This window comes from Lagopus leucura, unplaced genomic scaffold (genome assembly GCF_019238085.1).
Source record: "Lagopus leucura isolate 7727_CA_CO unplaced genomic scaffold, USGS_WTPT01 Super-Scaffold_100044, whole genome shotgun sequence".
Lineage (NCBI taxonomy): Eukaryota > Metazoa > Chordata > Aves > Galliformes > Phasianidae > Lagopus > Lagopus leucura.
The window spans coordinates 833,498-854,914 of NW_024962291.1; the positions used below are offsets into that span (position 1 = coordinate 833,498).

The following is a 21,417-nucleotide window of genomic DNA, read 5'->3' on the forward strand; positions in this document are numbered from 1 at the left end:
TCTTCATGCCCAAGCTTTTAGCTGAGCAGAAACAGACCATCTTGCCTAACATAGATGGGATGAAGATTTGCTTCAGGAAGTGTATGGGAACTGTTGGGTCACAGCCTGAACCACTGATTGAGCACCTGAGGATGACCCGGTCAGCTGTGGGAGCACAGGTGAAGGCAATTCATCTCGTGACTCCTCTTAGACCTCATTTACAGGCTGACCAGTACTGGGGAAGCATCTCTGGTTGGGGATCTCTTCCTCGTGGAGTCTTTTCTGTAAGCCTAGCTCTTAGGACACCGGTGAGTGCCTTTATTTTCCTTTGAAATACCTTCTCATCTATGCTAGTTCTTTTGATGTTACTCTCCTATATGGCCCTTCCACCAAGTTAATGTTTCCAATTGTAACAGGAGGTCAGTGGAACATCCAGGTGGCCTGCTTGGGGACGTCCCAGAAGCTCCCAACCTCCTGAAATCACTAAGTGTTCTTGATTCACACCAGGGGTTGAACGGAGAAGAAGAACTGGAATGATGCCATAGTGCTCCCCAACAGGAGGTGATGAATGGGACAAGCATGTTGCTGCTCGTGTAGCCAAGTGATGAGCCAACAGTGCAAGTTCTGCTCTTGCTACTAACAAAGCTGTACCGCCTCTGCCTCAAGCTGTTTCCTGCACAGCTCTCCTTGCCCTGCAACCATCCCTAGGGCTCCGTTCAGCCAGGATCCCTCGCTTCAGGGAACACGCGGAGCTCTCCTTCCCTCAGTGCCCATCATGCCGCAGCCGGTCGCCAGCCGGCGGGCACGGCGCGTCGCGGCGGGGCGGGGCGGCGGAGGGAGGCCGGGGCTGCCCCGTGGTGGCGGCCGTTGCCGGGTAACTGGGGCCTACTCGGCCGCAGGTGGGAGCCGTTCGGGCCCTGTGGCGGCCGGTTTCTGTTGCTGGGAGCATTTCTTCGTGCCCCGGTCTCTCGCAGGGAGCAGCTGGTGGCAGCCCGGAGGCGCCAGTGTGTTTGTGGGAGCCGCGGGCGCCGCGTTAGCGGGCGGTTGCCTGTCCTGAGCAATCTCACCAGCCCGCTTGCCCGTGGTCATGCACCTGGCCTGCACCGTGCTCGTGGAAAACTCCATTATTTCACCATGTGAACGCTCCTGTTCATCTCAGAGTTTTCCATCCCGTTCAAAATTTTCTGGTGAGTATGAAGATGTATTAATCAAATGTACTTTTAACCTTTTACTGTTGTAATGTAGCCTCAGCTAATTCTTAAAGCCCATGAAGTGATTACCAAGTAAATACCTTTTCAGCAAATTCAGCAAATACCTTATTTTTGCATATATGTGGATTCTTCTATATCAGTCTTTCACACACTCGTGTTTCCCTCTGGAAACTGTTCAGCTCTGCTAGGCTGTACTGCCACTCTACAACTGCTTGAAAGGACAGGTTGTGGCCAGATAGGGGGCTATTCTCCCAGGTAACAGCAGTAGGATGAGAGGGAATGGCCTCAAGCTGTGCCAGAGGAGGTTCGGGTTGGGTATTAGGGAACGTTTCTTCTCCAAATGAGTGGTGATGCAGCAGCACAGGCTGCCCAGGGAGACGGTGCAGTCACCATCCCTGGAGGTGTACAAGGAAAGGGCAGATGTGGCACTGAGGGTTACAGTGGAGTCGGACTGGGGGTTGGACTTGGCAAGCGTAGAATCTTTTCCAACAGTAACAGTTCTGTGATTCTACGTGTACTGTTACATCTTCAAGACCTACTGATCATGAATATGTGTTGTTACAGCTGATGAAGTAGTACTTTCTTATTGTGGAATGCTCAGAGCCTGCGGAGGTTTCATTTGAAGGCTTTGTTCTTACTGTTTGTTTTTGTTTGTTTTTTAAGCAGGTTATGGAGGAATCACACAAGAAATTGCACTGTGGGCAAATGCATCATTGAAGATAAATGGAGATGAATGACTAGTAAATGAAAATCTCTATAGCAGAAGGATGGAAAGAGGAAGGGGCAGAACAGCAGCACTGCTGGAAGAAAAGGTGAATTAATTGAAAAGGCACAAGTGACTAAAATGTCTTAGATTTCTATTTGATGTGGTTTGGTCCAATTTAAAGAATTTGCCTAAAGAACTTGAGTTAAAAAAAGTGCAGCATTCAGACATGTCAGAGCTCAGAGTTGCTGTCATTAATTGTTTTTTTACTATGCTTTTTCTGGCCTATATGTGCTCTCTCTTGGCTTTAATACTGAGAACGTGGGCAGGGAGATGGAACTTTGGGCAATGTATGCCATTACTTGTGCGAAGTGGTGTAAGAGCCATGGGTGCCCCAGGCTTCTCAGCTGGCTAAAAGTGGGAACTTGTGTCTGTTCTGTCCTACTGTGTTCTTGGAGCTCTTATCTCAGAAGATTTGATAAATGGATACATCCATCTGTGGCAGTTTCTTAGTTCAGTCGTATACTACCGTCAGTGGGAGAGAGAACATCGGGCTTTGTCTGTGGCCTGTGATGTCAGCAGCTTGCTTTACCTCAGCTCTAGGGACCTGTTTCTATGTGAAAACAGGATTCCGATGTGATATGAGACCAAATGTGAGTTAGCATCAAACTAGACTGATTTCATCTTATTATTAGTGTCTGTGCATGCTTATTTAACTGAAGATCCTCAGGGTCACGGTAATGTGCTTACTTTCCAAGTTTGAAGTAGTACAAAATTTAATTCTGTTAAATACTATCATTATTTAATGTATCACACATTTGGAATTGCCAGGTTCGTTACCAATGTGAATAGTGTAACATTTGCTTGGGATGAACTATGAATAAGTTATTTTCAAGTTGGAAAACTCATGAGCTTCTCACAGAAATGAATGAGTAACTTTAATTTGCCACTGAAATGGTGTTTGTATCCCTTCTGTAGATTCCTAAGCTGTCAGCACAACCCACTTTATATCAGTTGGGCCACAAGTACTTGCTGTAGTACAAACCAGAATGTCAAATTTGCCATGATGGATGTAATGAAGGCTAATTTATCTGTGTTTGAAGTAAAAGATGGCTGATGCTGGCCATTCAAAGCAGCATTATCTGATTTAAACAATAGAAATAAATTCCAAGAGCCTTTTTGTTCCATTGCAGTACCTCACATAGTGAAGTATTTGAAATGTAACGCTGTTTATCCTACAGTTTTTGCATCGTGAGTTTTCATTTAATTTTGTTAGCATTGAGTTCTAACATGACTTTGACTTCTCTTTTTTTATGTGACTAGCATAAGTAATGTTTGGGTGTGGTTTTGTTTTGTTTTAGTAGAGAATCCATCCAAATTCAAAGCAATGAATATGGAGGGGGAGGTGGGGAGTATATAGAATGAAAGGCTTTAAATAAATTATTTCTTCCTGAGAAAGACAAGCTGCTGTGGCAGTTCTCTGAAAATATCATCTCATAGCTGGTCAGAAAATGTTAAAACTCTTACAAAAAATAAATAAATAAAAATTGAAAACAGTATAAATTCATTTACTTTCTCTGTGCCCCTATCTTGAATCTTATGTGCAGTTCTGACCGTCCTGGAAAAGTAAATGTCAGAACTGAAATTGTTTCCATTTCTCATCTTTGTTCCATTTCTTGGGAAAGAGACAAAATCAAATGAGATTCTTCATCTAGAAAAAGAGATGGAAAGGAGATGATGCAAAAAAAAAAAAAAAAAAAAAAAAATTAATGAATGCTGTGGATGGATGGATCGTCCATAATTGTGTCTAACCATTTTCACCTCATTTATAGTTTTAGCCTTCACAGCAACCTATGGCAGTGCATTCTACAATTTAACCCAATACCTTGCGAAAGTACATCTCCTTTTTAAAAACTGCTTCCTGATAATCCTTTTCTGTTGGGTAATACCACTGCTTGTCTTAAGATGTGACAAATAATTGATTCCTTGTTTATCAACCATGGCTGTCAAATACAACACACCTTTTTCTCAGGATGTAACTAAGTAGCAGATGTCCAGAAATGAGGACAGCGTGTCAGAGGAAGGATTGCTTTGAACTATTCTGTGTCTGATCCTGCTTTTTTAAGCATCTGTTTTCGTCTGCAGTAGCGAGCTGGCCCTCTGCCTTGACCCAGCATGACAGTTATTACACTAACAAACAGGTTGTGTTAAGTGATTTCATAAAGTTCTTTTCACTGTAAGTTGTCAGGCCTTGCTAAAATCTTGGGGGTGTCTGTTACTAAATAAGCTCCTGTGCACTGTTTGGTATTTTCCTATGAGTTAAACCAGAACTAGTCTATTTTTATTTATATATCCCATGTGAGCACCATTCTGGAAGTTAGCAACATCCCAGCACTGAAAATGACTTTTCAAATGGCTTTGCGGGTCATGAAATCTCTTGGTTTAAATGGCTTAATTATCTAATAGAATGGACTGAAAATTGTTTGGGGACAACAGAGCACTTTGAAATGCAGAAATGCTTTATGTGATGCATTTTCATTCTGCAGAGAAGTTTGGATTTCAAAAGGCTCATAAATGTAGTGCAGCAGTAGTCCATTTCTTGGATGGAATTTAGGAACGCTTCTGAATGGTGGATGCTAAAAATGTGCTTAAATAAAAAACGCCAAGCATTTCTTTTCTGCAGCTTTAGGCTGTCACATAGCTCTGAGTCTGTGAGTTACAACAGTCTGAGAATGAGCAGCAATGTTGTAAGCTTGGTCCTTGGTACTGCATTAATCTGTGCAGGCAGACACTAGTGGATGCATCTCTGAGACCTCTGTCACAGAAAACAGCAGCACTGTGGTGTTTTTATTCTAACAAATGGAGAAAGCCTGCAAGGCCTTTGGATATACAGGGGAAAATGGAGAATGTGTTAGAGAAAAAACAGTGGGACAGGATCGACTGGTGTGAATGTCTCTTGCTTTAAGGCCCAGACAAAGGCAGCAAGGCTAGTTTAAGAGCTGTATTTATGTAAGGTGAGAAGGTTGGTTGGTTGTTGGTGTTTTTTTGTTTTTGTTGCATGCGTGTAACAGGAAAGGATAATTAGGGCAGCTCCTATAGCAAAAACTAAGCAATGATGGGGTACTTCTATTTAATAGCGTCCCCTGTCTTTGCAGCAACTGACACCACCTTGTATATGATTTTTTTTTAATTTAGTGAAATCTTATGTCTATACAGGGCGTAAAAATTGATGCTTTAATCTTTTGCAGCTGCTGAGAGCTGATTTCAGACTCTTTGTGCAACATGACTTCCAGCAGAATATGGCAGGATTGAGACAAATCATTTGAGAAATGTTCATTCAATCGCTGACAAAAACTTTATTTTTACTAAGAAGGTAAAACTTTACAGTAGTAAAAGAATATGTCTGAAGACCTCACCCACTGGCACTGACCCAGTGAGACTGTTCCTTGGGTGATGAATTTTTTTTATGAGACACTCAGATTTTGTTTATTCTTTTTTATTCCTTCCTTGAAAATAGGGTTTCATCCTGCTTCTGACTTTCTGAATATATGGTGCAGGCTACGCAGAGTCAGTGTTGGCCTCAGGTAAATAAACATCTTAAGAGGAGTGCTTCCTGAAGGTCATCTTTGTTCCAATGTACTCAGACTTGAATACAGACTGGCTGAAGGATGTGCAGTGCTGCTCTGAGGCTCTGAGAATTGGCTGGCTGCCTTTCTTCAGCCCAGCTCAGACAGAGTATGCTGGGATTTGTATTTTTAAGTCATCTTAGTCAAATCAGGAACTGAAGAAGAAACAACTTGGACAACTGATACTTTGATATGAGCCCTTGCCTACGGGCCTTGGTGTTAACTAAACACTTATTAAATGAGATGTGGCTGATGAAGAGCAGAAAGCTTTAGCACTGTTGTAGACCACATCTTGTAGAGATGTCATGAAGAGGAAATACTTGTTTTGGGGTCCTCTTCAAAATGCCTATATTGGTATTTTAAATGATGTCAGTAGATGCTTCTACTGTTCGAGGAAAGCTGTTCAAGAAAAAGGCAGATGCGGCTCTGAGGGACATGCTTAGCAAGCATGGTAGGATAGGTTGATGGTTGGAGTAGAGGATCTTGGTCTTTTCTAACCATAGTGATTCTTTGATTCTATCTGGGATTAGCCAAGTGATGAACTTTGTACTCGTGTAATCCTCCTGTTCACTATGTGGAAAGTTACTTATGCAAATAAGTTTTTTCAGGATTAGAGCCTTAAGACTATGGTGCTGAGTTAGATTTTCCTTTCTGAGCTTGCAGAGCATGTAAGCACATGAATGGGTGCCTGTGACATGAAGGGAGTTTATCTTGTTAGGATTCTCAACTGCATGCACTGATCTTAAAATACTACTGTCTTTACAAAACCTTGCTGGTTTTGTCCTCAGAGCATCATAGCTATATAACATGTCTACTGTCTGCATTTTAAAGAACTGTTGAATACTTACTTGTAATGAGAATACTGGTCCTTTTAAGTGCTAGAAAGGTAAATGACCTGGCTGGCATTTTAGAAAAAATAATTGCTTGTGTTCTTTAAATTGTCCTTTAAAGATTACAGGATATGCAGTAGATATTAGGACAACCAATGGAGTATTAAACATGAGATCAAATCTTAATTCATCCAGTGAGGGTGTACTTACCTACACATTCTGTCTTCTGAAGTAAAGAGAATATTGGAAGTAAGATCCAAAGAGAAGAATATTAAGTGTTTTCTTACAGAAGACTTCATTAAGCTGGTGCTATAGTTCAAATTAATATCTATGCCTTGGGAATAGTCGGAAAGAATAATGTTACAGTTGAATACTTTTTATTTTAACAAAGCTGAGACTATAACGGTGAGGACAGCGTAGAAATATATTTTCCCCTATCTTTGGCTCCAGAGATATCTGTTACATTTAAGGTAGTATCATAGGAGACCGTTGGGCAGCAAAGTCACAGGCACCCTGGAGCTGTGTGTTCCTATAACTTCCATTGCTCATATAGTATTGTTACATCCTACTCCCTGTTTTTCTCGTCTTATGCTCATGCTGGTGAAGAGTGAGGGCAGAAATCAGAAGGAAGCCTCCTGAGACATTTTCTTGCAGCAGGAAGCCTGCCTCAGGAAAAGCCTATCTCTGTGGCATCTTGCAATTTTAGCCAAGGATTTAGATAATCCATGTTCATTGAAGTTCATAGCACCTGCACCGCACAAGGTATCAATGAATGTTTATAGCTTGGTAGAAGTTGCCACTGATCCCTTCCCACCATGGTGCTCTAAAAATAAAAGCAATTGAATGGACTTCAGTTTATTGTTTCTCTGACACAGAACAGCTTGTATAATAAGGAGCAATCTGCTTTTTATCCTGCTATCAGAACAGCGTTTGTCAAGCTAGTTTCAGAGTGATTTAATATAGAAGTATTTCCAGCATATATGATAAACATTTCTCATCACCTTACAACCTCCTTGGCAGGGTGTGGGAAAGTATTACCTAGCTTGCTCTTTTAATACATACAATTTATAGATGTATAAAAGAGAAATTGGTGGCATTTAAATGCATTGCCTTTTTTATTTATTACTGCTCTATTTCGTAAGAACATGAAATGCCTGTTGTCTCAAGCCTGGGCTGGATTTGCAGCGTGGGCTTTCTTCTGTAGGACCACAGCATCTCTGGAGAACAGCAAAGTTTGAACTCAGCTTTCAGTGTATGGAATAGTATGAATATCAGGAAGTACCTAAGAGCTTTCCCTGGGGACTGAGAGGGGCATTGATGGTAAGGCTTCTCCACCGTGCTTGTGGAAAATCCAGGGCAGAATTTACATGTAGTACCAAGGGATAACCGGGCACTCTTACAACCTATGACTCCATAAAGAAGATAAACAGTGAGGAAAATCTATACATTTGCAGTGTGTGAGAGTTTGTGTCCAGCTCTGGAGCCCCCAGTACAAGAAAGGCAGAGCTGTTGGAGGGGGTACAGAGGAGGGCCATAAAGATGATCGAGGGGCTGGAGCATCTCCCCTGTGAAGACAGGCTGAGTGAGCTGGGCTTGTTCAGCCTGGGGGAAAAGAAGGCTGTGGGGTGACCTCACTGCAGCCTTTCAGTACCTAAAGGGAGCCTACAAACAGGAGGGGAATCAACTCTTTGAAAGAGTAGATAACAGCAGGACAAGGGGAAATGGTTTGAAGTTGAGGGAGGGAAGATTTAGGTTGGGTGTCAGGGGGAAATTCTTTACAGAGAGTGGTGAGGTGCTGGAACAGGCTGCCCAGAGAGGTTGTGGATCCCCATCCCTGGAGGTGTCCAAGGCCAGATTGGATGGGGCCCTGGGCAGCCTGGTCTAGTATTAAATGGGGAGGTTGGTGGCCCTGCCTGTGGTGGGAGTTTGGAGGCTCATCATCCTTGAGGTCCCTTCCAACCCGGGTCATTCTGTGACCCAAAGCCTCAAATTTCTCAAAGGGTTAAACAAAACTGCTACTGTAAGCATTTGAGTCATTCAATGTCATAGAAGTCATTGAATTTCTTATTATGTTTTTTATTATGAAAGAGAATTCTCCTTGATATTTCAGCATTCTCATAAAAGCTTTAGTTTTTTTATAAAGGCCCATACAAGTGGAATGTTTATAAATGCTCTTTATAGTGTTTTTGTGATCCACTGTTATTGTAGCAGCATTGAAGTGCATTTTACCACCTCCTGTTTAATGAAAACAGAAGATTAATACAGTATCACCCATGTAAAAATGAAAGACTGCTGTTAATATCAGGTCAGATGTTTTATTTTTCAACTTATTAAAGTCACACCTGCTAAAATAGAGTGGTGTGTTGCAGGAAGCTTTATATTGCATAGAAGTAGTAGGAACTGTTTTTGCCATCAGGAGTGGATTATTGTAACAGTAGTTTCCTGATGACATCATAGCAAATTCCAGCTGCCCAAGTAGTTATTTTCCAGAAGAGGTTATCTGTAGTGCACTTGCACAGAGTTATACTTATGAGACCAAAGGGAACCGTGAGTGGCCATTATAAGCCAGACCTTTGTCAAATCCTTAATAAACAACAAATCCTTTGTGGTAACAGTATGGGCACCACTGTTATCTCTGGATCTGGATTAAAGAAAAATTGCATAATACAAGGCAACTGAAAGCAAAGTCTTCACTATGAGTTTCCTCTCATTAAGGAGTGGCAGATGGTTCTGAAATGTTTTTCTTCCTGAGAAGGTTTTGGCTAATGATGTTATTGCAGTACCCTACCTGAGATGACACACTGTACAGAGGAGCATTGGGACGTCATGGGTAGCCAAGGACCAAGACAGAATACTGACTTAGAAGCTGGTCTAAGGGAGTAGAGGTTTGTTTTTGTATGAGATGTCATCCTCCTTTGTTTGGGGCTAGAAGAACCTAAAATCACTAACAGAATCTTGCTAGGAGTTGGGAAAGAGGAATTATGGAAGCCAAAGCAGAGAAAAGACAGGTAGAAACCCACTGTCCTGGTTTTCTAGTATACAGCCTGAAATCACGTGGGCTATGAGGTACTCTTGGGAGCTCTGAGAGATGGTAAAAGACTGATTTGTTTTTGGTTTACAGTTGGCTTGGTATTGCAAAAGGGCCAGATGGCTAATCTGATGGCTTCAGTGCAATGTGCCAAGGCACCAGAGGAGTGACAACTTGCAACACTGTTGTTGGGGGCTTTCAAGTGGTAAACTGAATATGCTTAATATTCCTTCGACCTTGGGAATGTTGGTTGCAGTGTTACTCTAAGCATGTTGAAAGCAAGCGTCGTACAGATTTTAATGAAGCTTCACAACACGCCTGTGAACTGTAATGGTCAGTGTTATTGCACTCACTTTGGGGGAGAGAAAGTTGAGATCTTCCATCTTGCTGCTGTAGTCATTGATTTCTCCTGCACTCACTAATTGTCTGCTTCTAGTTATCTGCAAGAAGGAGACTGCTAAATCAAGAGCCCCAGTGCAAATCCTGAAAACATTAATCTGCTGATTTCTTTCAGTCTTTTATTATCAGTGTTCATGTGCAGGACAAAATCCGTTCTGTTTCAACTATTGAATCTTTCCCTGACTCTCCAAACTGCTTGTTGGCGTTGCTTTGCTTTCCCACTGATTTCTTTGAAGGTTTTTCTTTGGTGCTATCAATTTTCATCCTTCTCAGTCCCATAGTCTTGCAGGAATGTTCTGCATTACCATTCTGCATACATATTCAAAGTTTATCCAATGCAGCCATCTATTCTGTGGAATGAATCTTCAGGTTCAGGTTACTTTTCAGACCTCTTCAATGACAATGAAATCTTTCCAGTCTCCTGTGCACTCTTCCCTGTGGCCAACACTACTTTGGGTCACTGGTTTTTTAGCCGGTGTGTTTGACAAAGCCACAGATTTCTCATTTATTTATTAGTATTATAAATGAGTGGGTGAGATGGTTTTACTGGAAGTATTTTAACCATCTCAGGCAGCACTGAAAATGGTGTACAGCCTGACTCTATCTGCAGGAGGGCACGTGGTGTGCCAGACCCCTTCTGGCTCCTACACCGTGCCAGAGGTTTGGAGGCTTGTGGATTTTCATACAAGGTTGGCACCTCACTATTAGGACTCCTTCAAAATGAGGGCTATAGAAAAAGAATGCAGATGTTATTTTGATCCATAGTCAGGAGGAAATTCTCTGGATAAAGTTTTGCATTACACGAACATGGAAGCATGTTCAAAAGATTTGCTTTGTTTGCTGACAGTAACTCAATTCCTTCCCAGAAAATTTCTGATGAAAATACTTTTCTCTTGTTACAATGCCGTTGTTACAATAATTACAAGCACTGGATCGATAGCAGGAAATATAGATTTGGAAGTGTTACTTCAGGTCTTCAGCCACAAATTGATCTGCTTGTCAAACCATAAATAAGTGCTGTATCAACACATATTTCAGAGATAGGAGAGCATTCTGAAGTGTAATAGCAATGGACTGAAGGAAGGAGAACAATAATTTGTTTTATGCAAGTGTATTAACTCTTTACAGCCCTAATCTACACAGTCTTGCTGTTACGTGCGTTTTGTACTCAGGTGTTACATCAGTAATTTCTGAGTATTGATCCACCTGGCTCCAGTAACATGCAGGATTATCTCTGGGTAAGAATGATACTTGCTTCAATTAGAAGGAATCAACAGTATTACGCATGATCCCAAACAAATCTTTTATGATTGGCAAGTATTCCAGTGTTTGTTTAGCAGATGCTCTAATCCAAGTCAGTTCTTGAGCAAAAGCAATATCAGAAAAATACAGTCAGCACCAGAAGGCCTCTGTATCATGTAAGTTTTTTAATTTCCTTGGATGATTGTTACAACTCGATATAATGACTAAATCATAAAGACCCGCTCCAAGGAACGTACAGGAAAGGACCCTAGAAATTCTGGAATTATTTGGAGAAAGAAGCAGGTGTTAGAAATGAATAGGCTAGGTATTTTTTTCCCAAAAGCTAAGACGTCTGGTACTGGGAGATCCATTTTCTTCTTAATGGGAAGCTGCTGTTCTCTTTGGCTGCTCTGAGTCTTTCATGTTTCCCTTGCCTGTGCCGAGATGAAGACTTTTGACTGTATGTGAGCATTAAGAGGAGATGAGGAGTTCCTTTGATGTAAACCTCTCTCACCAGCCTCTCTTCTTGAATTGAAATTGCCAGCTGAGCAGTCAGTTTCTTCTGTTTTTCCTGCCTGAAATTACTTCCACGTTTAACTGTTAGTATGAAGGTGAAGGTAGGTCTGAGCTGCCAGTGAAGCTTTATCAGCCAGTTATGATTACCTTGATTATTTAATTACTTTTCCAGCACTAAGAATGGGTATTGCCTCACAGTGGAGAACCAGAGAAAGCTGCAGGTGTTTGATGGCTGAGTGAGAAGGCTTTTCTCTAGTCTAGCCTATTGTTGATACAGCAACGTTTCCAGCTGTGATGCTTCATTGCTGCCAAGTAGAAGTAAATAGCTGTATAAATCATAGTGATGCTTGTACCATTTGGGTACAACTGATTGCTTGTTGTCTGCAATTGGTAAGCGTGTGCTTATTCTTATATTTCAAAGTTAGCTGTTAATATTTCTGTAAAAGGAATAGATTTGGAAATTGAAGAATGCACACTTCTGAAGCGTTTTGTCTTTAAAATCTGGATTTAATTCCTCACCTAACTCACAAGCAGATCTGTTTAAATTATATTTTAATTTTCCAAAGACTTCTGTCAGAACTAACAGTCAGTCAGTGGCCTGAATGATCCAGTAGGCGGTCAGTAACAGTGCAAGTATGTTTAATTTAGGACAGGAAATGTATACAGCTGCTATACGTGCTGCTTTGGGGCAGAGACTGGAGAAAAGCAGCGATGTCTCTTGATGCTCACACTTCAACCCTGAAGCCCAGCAGTTTTGCTGTGAGTTGAGTTTCTATAAGGATAGTTTCTATATAGGTAGAAAGCAGGCTGGTTTGAATGGGAAGTTCTCAGCTGCCAGAGAAGGGCAAGGAGTGTAATGGGAAGACTGGAGAGGATTAGTGTCCTGAGTTTACTGTTCTTGAGTAACTTGTACAAAGCCATTGGTGTGCAGCTGTAAAAGCTTAGAGTGTAAGTTGATAGAGGTAGGGCTGTCAAGTCTTACACTTGATTCCATCAAGCCTCATGAGGAGTGGCTGAGGGAACTGGTATTGTTCTGTCTGGAGGAGGCTCAGGGGAGACCTAATTGCCCTCTGCAACAACCTGACAGGAGGTTGTGGTGAGGTTGAGATTGGCCTCTTCTCCCAGGTAGCATCAAGAGAATGAGAGTGAATGGCCTCAAGTTGAATTGGCAGATGTTCAGGCTGGATATTAGAAAGGCTTCTCAGAAAGAGTGGTGAAGTGTTGGAGTAGATTCCATGGGGAGGTAGTGGAGTCACTGCCCCTGGAGGTGTTCAGGAACCATGGAGATGTGGTACTTAAGGATGAGGTTTAATGTGCAGTCTTTGTGGTTAATGGACAGTTGGACTAGATGATCTTAGAGGTCTTTTCCAACTATTATGATTCTGTGACTAGCTCTAGAAGATGAAGAAAAGGAAGAATGCATGTTACGTGATGCATTGTGCTGATTTTTTTAATGTTTTTTTTCTGGTTAGGAAAACCTCTGTCTTTATAGCTACTTGCTAGCTTGCACCAGGAGTCAAATTATTTTTTGCTAAAGGGAAAATAATAAACATAGGGAAAAAAATCAGACTATTTATTATCCTTTTGTCCAAAGCATATGAAGAAGGACCTGAAGTGGAATCCTGGCAGAGCTTCTCGTCCAGCCTCAGCTACAGTTCGGGTGACTGACTTGAGTTGGCGAGGTAACCTAAATCCCAGTCCACTGATTAAAGATGATGGAGAACTACTTATGGATGAATACCTTTCCCCCAGGAAACTGGTGAGTTGATATCCAACTTTTTAATGAAGTAGAAGAAGGAAACTGGCATATAAAGTGCTGTATTAGCTTAACCTTCCAGCAGCCCTTGTGATGATTGCAGATTGTTGCATCGAATATCTGGCAGCTAGGCTTCTGCATAAAATGAATTCTGTCTTATGGAAATTTATCAAATGTTTGTCCTTTCACCTTGTTTCATATCAAAAATATGGCCAGCGTGAATGCTGCTGTCTTTATTGTCAACTTTCTTGAAGCAGCGTGAAGTGCATGGGGTAATGTAATTATAATTTAAAAGAGATCTCATTAAAGCTTTCTGAAGTACCTTGAATCTTAGCATTAGAAAAAGCTTTTTACTTGAACCTTTTCTACGGATTGAAAGTATAACTTAAAAAGCTTAACTTTTGTTCTGAATTAGTGAAATCCTCTGTCTTCCTAAGAAGCCAACTAAAATATTCTGCAAGCGTTATAAATACTTCCTCCATTTATCAAAGTGTGAGTTTTCAAAGCACTTTTGAAAGCAGTGTCCCTTTTTGACCAGAGGGAAGCGATTTTTGGCATGCAGCTTCTTGAATGAGAGTAACATGCTGAAATCTCCAGCGAAGGAGATCTTGGTTGTATATTGTGCTATATTTGCTCAATACTAATTAAGAGTAAAATCCCTTGGGAGCTAAGAGCTGGGAAAATAAGCTCACTTATTCCTGTTGGAGGGAAAGAGAGCTAGGAGCAGAAGTTAGAAGGAGGAAGGTGCAGCTTTCTGTGTTACAGAGCTGGGTAGGAGTCTGTGGAAGACAGCTGGGGGCAAGGCTGTGCTTCAGATGCTCCCAGAGAGCAGGACAGTGTTCCACATCCATAATCCTCTGTGCATTCACGTTCTGCAGGGGCCGTGTTCCAACTCGCATCGGACTGCAGGTTTACATGATTTTCTCAATATATGCCAACCACTGTTTTGACCATGCACAGGAGCCTAGGTAGCTACTTGTTCTCAGAATGTCTCTTCCAGTGGTACCCAAGTCTTCTCCTAAGAACATCACTTTCTGTAGAGGGTATATTTTAAACTTTCTGGAAATAAAATTTGATATTTGGCCTTGTGATCTACCCCATTTACTTTCCTTTGGTTCCTGTCGACCACTGACAACTTATTAGTCTTTTTTTAAAGCCTGATATGGAGTTTGACCAGAGTAATATGTTTGTGGCCTTCTGTACCCTTTATAAGCCCAATGGGAAGCTCACGGATTAGTCTGTTATCTTAGGATATGAAATGAAGCCCATTAGAGCAATCAAAACAGCTGCCCTTTGATTTCAATAAAGTCTGAATGAAACCCCTAGGAAGCTCTTTAGTTGGTATGTTTTTTTTCTCTTTCTGAACCTTTTAGTTCATGATCGGTTATAGGCAGAAAGGCAATGCTACCCATATCCCAAGAAACTGCATTTCATTGTTTTGTTGTATTTTATTTTTATACAGATCAGAAGTTAAATTCTCCAGCAGTTCCAGATTTTTCTTAGTAATGGAAGAAAAGCTTTATAATTCATATAATAAATGAATTCTTGATCTTGACTCTTGCCACTCTTAGATCATGTGCACTGACATTTGTAAGGAATTCACTCTTTTAAATGGATGCATGCTGTCCTACTAATTTTTCTGGATGCAGTTATCTCCTGGCTCTGGAAGCTGACATTTGTGTTGGCATAGCTGAGATACTTCCTGTTGAGAGGAAAAACTATATGACATTGTCAAGGAAACATTAACAGTGCTTATGGCTTGTTTTAATAACATATCCAATTTATTTATTCTTTGACCTTTACACTGATCAAACTGAAACTGCTGCTTCCATGGATTTACTTCTGCTTTTTCAAACGCAAAAATAGGTATACTGTCCAACCACTTCAGTCTGAAGAACAATCACGTGCCTATTTGTATAGGAACCACATGCCATTGATAACCAAGTGGTCTGAAAGGTTCTTCTGCTTGAATCAACACACTTGCAATGTCTTCTTGCTTGTCTTCTAATAGCTGTGAATATTTTAGAAGTTATTAATTGTATTCACTGAAGGGCTCTAAGAAGGAACGAACAGGTTTTTAAAATACAAGCTTATTAAAGTTATGCTATAAAGGTAAGGACATAGGCCCCAGTTCTGCAGTGTTGTACAGATTTCTGACACCTGATGAAGATTACTGAGGAGAATTTTTCCAAGATATATACATTTTTTCTTTGTTCCAACATATGTATTCAGTTTTACTCCTTGCCCTTGCAGTTTTTTTGTTGTTTGTTTGTTTGTTTTTGTGTGGGGAAGCCTTGAAGGTCTTGCTGTACAGAACCTTTAAAGATTGGGTGCCTTGCATCGCAGCCTGCAAGCTTGTCTGAATCCGTGCACGCGCCCTTTTTCTGGAGGGATCAGTCTCCATTCACTAATGAAATCACTCTCCATTAGCAGTCTCCATTACTAAGGACTCTCAAAAAGATATAGTGTTCGTATTCCATCACATTTTCTCCAGTTGTCTGACAATTCTTTTCCTGCAAAAGAGAGGAGAATTTGGCCTAAAAACAATTTCCTCTTTATTATTATTTTTCCCTTCTTCTTTTTTTTTTTTTTTTTGCCTTATTGAACTCCATAGCACAAGAGACAGACAACTACTCCAAAACTCTCCCTTGCTATTCTCTTCCTCTTCACATCAGGCTATCACCTTGCTTAAATCTTGTGCTTGTTCTCTATGGGCTTTGTGGTTTTCTATGACCTCATTCCAGCATAATGTTCACTTTGAAATCCTTTGTGATTCCATATTCTGCTCAGGTGAATATCATCTTCAGTGTTTTTTCTTTGCTTTCTAGAATCTCTCCTGCTGTAATGTCACACTTTGTCCTTTTGCATTTGATTACTCTTCATCTAAGCTACAGGTTGAAAGTGTTTGATGCTAGGGCTGGTATCATTCGCTGTTCTTTTTATTCTTTCCACTAGTATTGATAGCAATTTTCTGTTATGCTCTTTAATCTTCATCTGTATCAATAGGTAGTCTTTGCTTTTTCATTTTTACATGTCCTGTTTAATGTTTACAGCTCTGTTCTTTGGGCTTTGCTTGTGTTGTGCTTATGTGTCATCATATGCTATAGAGTGTTAACATGAACAAATTCTTCCCCATTCTCTCTTTATTCTGAAAACTAGATTTTAATGGGGAATACACAGATTTACCTTCAAATAAGTGGACCTGAAATTCAGAGTCTCACCTTTCTTTAATCCAGTTCTTATTCATTGAGCCCCCCCCTACCTCCTGCTTGCATTTTGGAAACAAAACCTCTTTCTGACTTGCACAACAAGCAATAAAATTCACAGAACAAACTCATTTTACAAATGATCTTCCAGACATTGTCGTGTTCTCAAAACTAATCAGTTCCTCAGCTTTTGTTATCACCATTATTTGTATGTGGTCTTCAGAGAAGAAAGGCAACGTTCATCTCATTGCACTGTTTATTGATCCTGCTCCAAGAAATCATGCTTTCTAAACTTGGGAACACGTGTTCGGAAGTGGTGTTTAGTTTTGTTGTAGGGTATGTTTCATATGGTATGCGCTTGTTCTCGTGGGGAGAAGAAAATCTTGGAGGGTCCTGGAACAACAGATTGGATTCACATTGAAATGTCTCAATCACTTCCTTTTTTGCTTGGCAGAAAGTTTTCCTCACGGTTGTGAATTGTATAAATCTGAGAAGAAACTGGAGATCAAGGGAGCAGGTGCAAAATCTTGACAATTTGTGATATGTGGAGTCAGGAGATGGGCATAACTGATTTAATTTGGGTCTTCTGATTCCTTGCCTAGAATTGGGTAACCGTTTATAATGATTTAAAACCAAAGAAGTTCAAAGGGACCTCTGGAGGTCTTCTAGTTCAATCTTCTACTGAAAGCACAGCTAGCTTCTGCATTAGATCAGATTGCTTGAGATGATAGATAGCAGTAAGCATACTGTGAATAGGAAAGTAGTTACAAAGCCTCATTTACTTTCAGAGCTTTCCTTTGATATGTTCTTATCCTAATATTAAAACCTTTACTCCAGTGAAGGCTTATATATATCCTGCTACATAAACATCTGGTGTTTTATGTTCAAATTTTCATGTCAGGAATATATTTATATGCATATACTTACACACATATGTATGCCTTTTATTAAAAACAGATTTTCATTTGCATATAGTAACAGCTGCTTAACTAACTTAATAGTCTTGAACTGTGTTTAGTGACACAATGTTGAAATGCAGCCACTTACTCTGCACCTAGTTGTTAGATTAGGAACAGGAATTCATACTGTGGTATGTTTTGTATATCTGTGTGTGGGAAATGTAAATCTTTAAGTCTGAAGCAAAACTTGGTGTATCTATGATATTGTGCATATTAATTCAGGAGAGTTGGACCTGAGCTTGTGTTTCTTCCTGTAGGAATGATACAGGCTATTTCTGAGAAATCACCAAACCTCCCATATAGTTCCAAGCCCCACATTTCCTTTGAAGCTTATGATACCACGAGAGAGAGCTCTTAGCAGCCTGTAGCATCAGATCCTGGTTAGCAATTGAGAAAGGAAAAGCGTCAGTGCTTTGAATCCCCAGGATGGGTCAGCGAGGAGCTGAGCCAGCGATGGTGAGACAAAACTGGGATCTGTGCATGTAGAACTGTTAGTGTGACTTGGAGCTTTAGCATGAGGAAAAAGGCATCTTTGCTGAAGTATCCAGTTCCATTTAAACTTCAGTCGTTTCTTCACTGTTGTTTTCATACCAGCCGAGAAGATCCCAGTACTTCAAACCTTGTTAATGTTCTTGTAATTTTCTTCTTAGAAAAAATAGGAGTTGTCACCTTGCAGCAGCGTTATTTTCCTGTGCAGGGGGAGATGATTCTTGGGTTGGGAATCTGAAATAAAATCCCCGTGAAAAGCAATGAACGCATGAATAGACATGAAAATGATATTTGCATACAGGTGTGGTATTAGAAGAAAATAAGCTCACTGCTCAGGAATTCGTGTGCTAGCCAAATTAACCAGCATCAGCAAAATGAGCGCACAGCTGGAAACGCTTCTCAGGCAGCTGTGTGCAATGTGCTTTTCAGCAACAGCTCTGCTTTTCTTGGAGCATGTGAAAAATCCAGCGAGGAGCTAGAAATCAGTTGTATGCACCAGCTTTAATTGCACAGATACTATTTCCAATTAAGGAATTCACGGGGAGTTGCAGGTGGGACTCAAACCGGATTTCCCAGTATCCCCAGGTGACTTTCCCAGCATTCCCAGATAGGGAAGCTCTACGAACAGAAAAGCATTGCACTTGCAGTTTTTTATAGAATGCTTGTGGCTTTTCTCTTCTGACTGACAAGAAGCTTTCCAGATGGGCACATGCTCTTCAGTTAGGTGTTGGCCAGACGTTTTGCATGATGGGAGTGCTTTGTGAGCTGTTATGGAGTTGCTTCTTAAACTACTGGCTAAACTAGCTGCCAATAGTTTTTTGTGTGATCTTGTGAAAAAATAGTTTTACTCTTTTTCAAAGGAGGTGTAAAAACATAAAATGAACTTTGGCTGTCTTTTTTTTTTTACTTATCACTAATTCTTCAAGGAATTGTGTAGTGCTTTTCCATAGGAATTTATTCTTCCAAATAAGAAGGTTTAAGATTGTCAGACGATGTTCTTGAACATCATGTGCAAGAAAGATTTTGCTGTTTGGTTCTTCAGAAAACATCTGCCTCCTTTATCTAACCAGTACCCACCTCAGTGGGTAGGTGGCAGGCAGAATCCTCTCTGGAAACCAGCAGTCAACCTGGAATTATAATTAGCTTTTTCAGGTCATCTTTCTGATGTAAATCCAGCTCTGCCTCCAAGAGATCCTTGGTCTCTTTTTGTATGCTTTACAGCTGTAAACAACAGAAGGAAACCCTAGATGGCACAGCACCTTCATGGCTGTAAGCGTTCCTGGGGCACGGGCAGGAGTCCCGTCTCTGGCTGCCAGCACAGCCTTTTGAGTTTTGGGCAGACAGCCATTACTTGACACCACAGTGGCACTCCTGAACTAGGGCAGGAGCTTGTCCTAGAGCTGGCACAACCTTGGAGTGAAGGGCTGCATAGTGCCTTAGCACAGCTTGTCACCCACACAGCGCCAGACGTCCCTCTGTCCAATCTGATCATCCTTGGCAGTGTGTTTCGCTTTGATTTTTTTTTTTAACAGCCTAACAGCAGTCAAATTCCTTCTGTGTATCCCTCCTTTTAAACTTTGCTGAAGGTTCCTGTGCATTGATATCAAACAGCAACGTAAAAGGAAGGTCCTTATTATCTTCCTTATTATCTTCTTATTTTAAATGCTTCCATGTCCTTCCTTTACTCCCTCCTTTCTTGGTGCCAGAATTGTGGTTGTGACTTCTGAGACCCCCTCCGTCTGCACCATTATGCTAGGAAAGGTGCCTAGGGAGTAGGAGTGTCCCAGCTTTCCTCCCTAGGAACCTACTTCTGCCCTGACCCTTTGCTTGCTAACCAGCTCTCAGCCACACCTGGGCTCCTTGTGCTTCTAGAGCCTTTGTAATGAGCTCATATCCTCATTTTGTGTTACTTTCACATAGTATGATGGCTTTTGCATTCCACAGCCTGTCAGTTTCAAACTCTCTAAGAACTCCCTCAGCAGGAAAAAGTGTGCTTTTCCTGGTGATTGTTGGAAAAGTGGCAAAGGGAAGTGGGAACTGTGAACAGATGGGGTCTGGTGCATTTGTTTAACATATGCTTCAAGCAGCTATCTATAGTTCAAAGAGCCAGAGGTGGCAGTTAACAACCTTATACAGTGCTGGGGCCACAACTCTGCTTGTTGCAGCACAAAATGTTGGTGAATTAAGTGGCTCATCTCTCAGCTGGGGGAAAAGAACAAATGGTGGATCTGGAAGAGGAAAAGGAGAACAAAGTCTGGTAGCCCCATATGGGAAGAGAAAGAATAGGGAAATCTAGAAGAGGAAAATATAACCTTGTGTGGCTTTTATTCTTTGATTCTGAAAGAGGAGGACAAGAAGCAGAAGTGCATCTCTTGTGGTCAGAGTAGCGAAAGGAGGCTGTCTGGGATGTGGCAAGGGGAAGGATAGTTTGAAGGGAGCAATGGAGAAAGGCAAAGGCTCCGCATGATGCCAGGGCCTTCTGCTGCTTTACTGATAAAGTGCATGTCCCAAAGGTTATTGTTCTGGAACCACTTTCTATTCAATATTCTATTTAATAAAGTGGGCTATTGAGGCTATTTGGACATGGACAAGGGAGGTATTTGTCAGAAGGAGTTGCCTTTCATAACAATGAGATTGCATCCAAACCCAGCAATTTGAGTGTGTGGATGTGGGCCAGGATGTCAGCTAGCTCTCATTTCTCACATGCTCTCATGCTACCTGACAAATAGTGTTGTCTGCTGAAAAGGATGACTGCAAAATACGGATTGTAGTAAAGCACCTTATGTTTACTTGGGGAAGAAAGCTGTCCATAGTAGGCATGCTTACTGCCTTTGAAGGAGCAAAACAGTTCTTCTGCAGTCTGCGTCTGGAGATAGAAAGCATACTCCTGGATGCCGCTGAGGTCTGGGGTATTTTTGCCTTAGATCTTTGTTTATTATGCCTTACTGTAAAGGCAAGGAAGGCCAGAAGCTTAAAATCAGTTAAAAGTTCAGATTGACAATAATTTTAAGCACGGTTTCTGAAAGGTGATTGGAAAGCAGGTGAAGACTTTGGATAATTCTGTTTCTGAGGAATCTAACTCAAAGCCTTACACAGGGTGTGAGGTTTTTTTTTTTTAAAGAGTGATGCTCAGCTGTTTCATCAACCCTGGTCTTGATATGATGCCTGTATGGCAACTGCTGAGTCACGGCCTGAACCTCTGATTGATCACCTGAGGTGAGCCTTGAGTCAGCCAGAGGAGCACAGGTGAAGGCAATTCACCTGTGCTACCGGAAGGGGTGGAGCCAGGCTCCACCCCTCCTGGACCTATTTAAGAGCTGGCTACCAGAGGGGAAGGATCTCTTCTGGAGATCCTCCTCTTTGATATCTTCTAGTGAGCTCAACCCAAGGGTAAGCTCTTCTACTTATTCTCTTTTGTGATCCTTGTTTGCCTTACTCTTTTGATTATATTGCAATTATAACATCTTGGTTAT

At 41.2% G+C, this 21,417-nt stretch overlaps 1 protein-coding gene across 1 annotated transcript in view; it reads left to right on the top strand.

Moving 5' to 3' along the window:
- The first annotated feature begins 223 nt into the window (after nucleotides 1-223).
- LRRC56 (leucine rich repeat containing 56) overlaps nucleotides 224-21,417 on the top strand; it is a 59,898-nt gene continuing 38,704 nt past the window's right edge. Inside the window, exons 1-5 of the mRNA XM_042884578.1 lie at nucleotides 224-287; nucleotides 374-540; nucleotides 954-1,166; nucleotides 1,857-2,002; nucleotides 13,129-13,293. Of these exons, the coding sequence (XP_042740512.1) occupies nucleotides 1,958-2,002; nucleotides 13,129-13,293 (210 nt within the window). The 5' untranslated portion in view covers nucleotides 224-287; nucleotides 374-540; nucleotides 954-1,166; nucleotides 1,857-1,957. The remainder of the gene's footprint in view (nucleotides 288-373; nucleotides 541-953; nucleotides 1,167-1,856; nucleotides 2,003-13,128; nucleotides 13,294-21,417) is intronic.